General features: G+C 43.6%; 1 protein-coding gene across 1 annotated transcript in view; it reads left to right on the forward strand.

Annotated features, from left to right (window-relative positions):
• Positions 1-1,411, forward strand: part of LOC136361252 (plexin-B2-like) — a 171,039-nt gene extending 169,628 nt beyond the window's left edge. The window contains 1 exon segment of the mRNA XM_066319029.1: positions 1,244-1,411. Coding sequence (XP_066175126.1) covers positions 1,244-1,411 — 168 coding nt within the window.
• Positions 1,412-4,503: the final 3,092 nt, after the last annotated feature.

Below are 4,503 nucleotides of genomic sequence, written 5' to 3' on the forward strand. Positions count from 1 at the left end.
GAGAGTAGCAGCAGGGTGCCACCAAGTGAAGCATGTCTCACTGCGTTTTTCTTGCTCCCGAGAAAGCACTAAGAAAACAAAAGAGAAGGAAAAAGCAGTCAAGAAACAAAAGAGGTGTTTCCAGGTGGGGTTTGAAAAGAGATAGGAAGTCAATAAGGCAGTGAGTATGTCTGAGATCCCCATTGAGATCTGAAAATCACCTGAGGTTCCTGTTCCTTTATTTTCCCCCCCTTTTTTTCTTTTACATCCTACTTTGTCATCTGAGACTTTACACAAGGGTACTCAGGCTGTTGTAGCAGCAATTGTAAGAGAGGAAAACTTGGAGGCTGTGCCTAAGAAAAAAAGAAAATAAGAAGATGGGGGCAGGAGGAGCTGTAGGAGATGAGAAAAGAAGTGTAAGGCAAGAAAAATAAAAGAGGTTTTTAAAAGCTGTCGTGAACATTAATTTGAAGGACAGAGAGAAAAAAAACCTCACTTTAATCTCAGAGCAATCAAAACAAGCAACACCAACATAAGGATAGAAATGGTCAAAATGAAAGTTTAAAAAATTTCAAGAAAGACAAACCAGATAAACCCCTGTGATTTATCTCCAGTAGCAGAAGCCAGGAAAATTCTCTATTCCTCATTTATGTGTTTCTTAGCTCCTGGCAATCAATAAACTTTCAGTTTCAAGAGTTTTCCCCATCTACCCCTCTCTCTTTGTGGCTTGCATTATCAGCTGCCTGAGTACAGTGTATATTGTATTGCAGCTATTGAATGTGGTCAATAGCTTCCCATTTTCATAGAGCTTTTGTCCCATGTCTCAGTAGTCCTGGATAAATCACTGGCACAGACATGAAAATTAAGAATGCAGGAATCTGTTAAACCCAAATACAAAAGCAAAATAAAGAGAAGCAGAAGAATAAGAAGACAGCATGGGGATGAGACAGGGAATCACACAGCAGACACACTACCAAGTGAGAGGTAGAATTGGCAGGAAAGGATTTTTTTTTTTTTTTTTTTTTTTGGCATGGCGCTTAATTAATTACTCACTGTATTTGCATTTCATTAACGTAGGGGTTAAAATTGATTTACCCCACTGATTTACAGGATCAATTTCACATGGCATTATCATAGCAGTTTATACACGACTCTTCTCTTAAGCCCTATAATACTGTAATATAACAGGAGGACAAAAATGTTGGCTCTGCCTCGTGCCAAAATTTCTGCACAGCTTTAAATGTCTGTGTGCCGCTCTGTCCAGCTGTATCTGAGCGAGGAAATCCTCAGCTCTTTGCAGCTCTCCTCTGGCTGTGCTGAACTCAGCAAGGGCCACATGCAGCTGACCCAAGGGGCTGCAGCTGCCCTGGATATCAGAGCCTGGTTCAGTGCTTCTGCTTCAAGGAGGACAGCGAGACCAATCACCCTGTGAACTCAAAATTTGGATTCACACGTGCTGGAAGTGTCCTATTGACTGGACTATTTCTTTGTGCATGTGATAGATGGTTTAATTGCAAGGTTAATTGCAAGGAAGGAACTGGTTCTGGCGAGGAAGGAGCCAGAATACTTGGGGTTTGTTTCCACATGGTCATGCTCAGATTCCCCCACGCTGGAAGAAAATCCGCCTCCTTTTCTGGCTTCTTCCAGGGGGAAGTCCGAAAGCAGTCCTTGAAGATGACCTTATAGCACTGAAAACAAGCAATTCATTGTTGTAGCATGAGCTGGTGACACAGAGTCTCCTTTTACTATCAGTATAAATGCATTTTTTTCCCTTGTGCTGTAATACCCTTATTAGTGCAAGGAAAGGCAGCAAATCAGTGCTCTCCTAACTCCCTGGGCTTTCCTTCCCATGGTCCAGAGTCTCATTTTCTGCAGGTTTACCTGGAAGAAAAGAATATTTTTTTTTTCCTGAGTTGCAGAAGGGATAAAATAACCTAGGGCTTACATGGAGCTTGGTGAGTGTGCATGAGGCAGTTCTGCTTTCTTCTGTGGCTGCCTTGTGCAGTGGTTGCTGCAGGAAGTCATCCCCCTGGAAGCTCAGGCAGCTGCAGCAGGAGTTTACACTGGCAGCCAAATCAGCTTTGGCCACGTTCAGGATCAGGTAGAATAAAAGTGTAAATGACTTTGGGAGTGTCTGGAGTGGCCTGTGGCCCTGTGCTGAGTGCAGATTCAGGTGGGTGTGTTAGTCCATAAAGCATCATTGGCATTAGTGCTCAGTGAGATCGCAGATAAAAATAAAACCTTAAGTTTTTGTTGGTTGGAAGATCTCACGGCTTCAACGAAACCACAAAGCAGGTCAAAGAGGAGATTCTGTGGGTTCAGATTCCTGACAAGTCAGCTGCTTGCTATTGAATGCATCACTCAGCTGCTTTTCCTGCAGATCAACTACATCTTTGTAACACTTGAGAAAGTGAGGCCTCATTAAAATGAGTGCTTCATTGCTACTGAGAGAGTGCAGAAAAGATGGAGGGATGAATGTAGAGGTCCAAACTGAATGGGAGGAGTGCTCCAGGACGGGATGAATGCAGGTCTGCTTCTGCAGTGTTTCTCTTCTCTGTGTGTGTTCCTGCCTGCATTAGTGGGGCTGGAATATGAATGTGCAGCCCTCTGATTTGGGATGATAATATGAACACTTGTCTTTATAGTAAAAAATAGGATCTGAAGAGACCTTTCTGGCATAAACTAACCTTATCTCAGAGTAGTTTATAATCTGTAATTGCTGGTAATGAATGCTTTTGAATGAGGTCTCTCCACAGCAGCTGTTTTTATTGAATTTTTTTTAAGCTGCTTGGCACTGTAAAATCTTGAAAGTCTTTTTGCTTAAAAGAAATTTTATTTTGATTCCTAAGGCCAGCCAAAAAACCTGTCCTTGGACTATGGCAGAATCTGTGATGTAAAAGATTTTCAAAATCAAAACATTGCCAGGTCTGCCTGAAATGAACCAGGGAATTCATTAGAGCCTCTGCTTCGAAGAGTGCATATAATCTGCAAAGTGCTACTTTTATTTTTTGTTACCTGCTGATGTTGCAGAAACAGGACATTATTGGAAGTTCTGGAGTGCAATAGCAAAATTTTTAAAGTATGCATTTTCTGAGTCTCATTACCTGTTGTTAATGCTCTCTTGAGTGACTCCTAGTTGGAAAATTAAGGCTCACATGGCTCCCTTTTGCTCTGAATTTGGATCTGGATCAGAATATTAAATACTTTAAAGTTCAGGTGTGCATGGATGAAAGGTTTTGATTCAGACTACTAATAGTGTTATTAATTTAGCTTGAAGCTATTAACATAATCATTAATATGAGCTCTGAATTTTCTAGTGTTTGCCTCTCTTAAACTTTGGACACAATCCTGCCAATTTTGCACCAAGTTCATGAGAGTCCCTGTCATAGGTATGCTGGGACACTGATGGCTATAGAACCATCTGCAAAAGGCTGTTTGTTCAATTGCAATGCCTGGAGAAACCTTTTCTAAGGTGGGACAAGGAAACATCTCTGTTTGGTTTGGTGGTGTGCAGAAATACTCTTTCACTGTAGTTGCCAGGGATACTAGAGCTGGGTGAGGGACCCTGTTTAATCCCCTCTCCGCCCCTTTGAAGCCTGTGAGATGTCAAAAAGATTTGGTTATCTTTGGTGAATGATTGGTGGTGCAGGTTCTCAAATCTCATCTTTTTAACTTGTGTGAAGGTTGATAGGGGCGTAAGCAAAAGTGACTCAAAAAAAGTCCTTAAAACTCCCTTTGGAGCATCTTGCTCGTGCAATGTGTCCTCAGCCTTTCAAATGCATTCCTTTGCCCTTGAGCTTGCAGCTAACCAGGTTGTGGGATGTCAGTGCCCACTTGGGTTAATGGGTTATCTCAGGCAGTGAGTTATCTGAATTCCTTTTTGATGAGACCTTCTGAAAGATGAGTCTCCAGAGTGATGGGAGCACCTTCATGCTTGTGCCCCTTTCCCAGGGGAAGCATGCAGTGTATGCTCTCCTCTCCCAGACACTGGCTGGCCTCTGCTGATGCTGCAGGCACAAGATACAGATTTACTCCTCTTTGGACCAAAGTACAACTCATTCTGGGCTGATGGTGTAGGTCCATTGGGTTTGCACAGCAAGGGTTTGGTAATGGGGACTAGAAGGATGTTTTCTGTGACATGCTGCCTGAAGCTTCCCCCAAGTCCAAGAGAGCCAATGCCAGCTCCAAGACCTGGAGCCAAGGCCAAGTCAGGGCCAAGCACCTCAGCAACCATGAGCTCCCTGGGATAACAGCTTTAAGAAGGGGAAAAAAACTACTGTGCAACAGAAGCCAGGAGAGAGGAGTAAAAAATGTGAGACAAACAACTCTAGACACCAAAGTCAGGGAAGGAAGATGGGGAAGGAGGAGGTGTCCATGCACCAAAGCTGATATTCCCCTGCATGAGGCAGCCCATGGTGAGGCAGCTGTGACCCTGCAGCCCCTGGAGGTCCATGGGGGAGCAGAGATCCACCTGCAGCCCCTGGAGGTCCATGGGGAGCAGAGATCCACCTGCAGCCCCTGGAG

Source organism: Sylvia atricapilla, chromosome 5, assembly GCF_009819655.1.
Source record: "Sylvia atricapilla isolate bSylAtr1 chromosome 5, bSylAtr1.pri, whole genome shotgun sequence".
In the NCBI taxonomy this organism is placed as follows: domain Eukaryota; kingdom Metazoa; phylum Chordata; class Aves; order Passeriformes; family Sylviidae; genus Sylvia; species Sylvia atricapilla.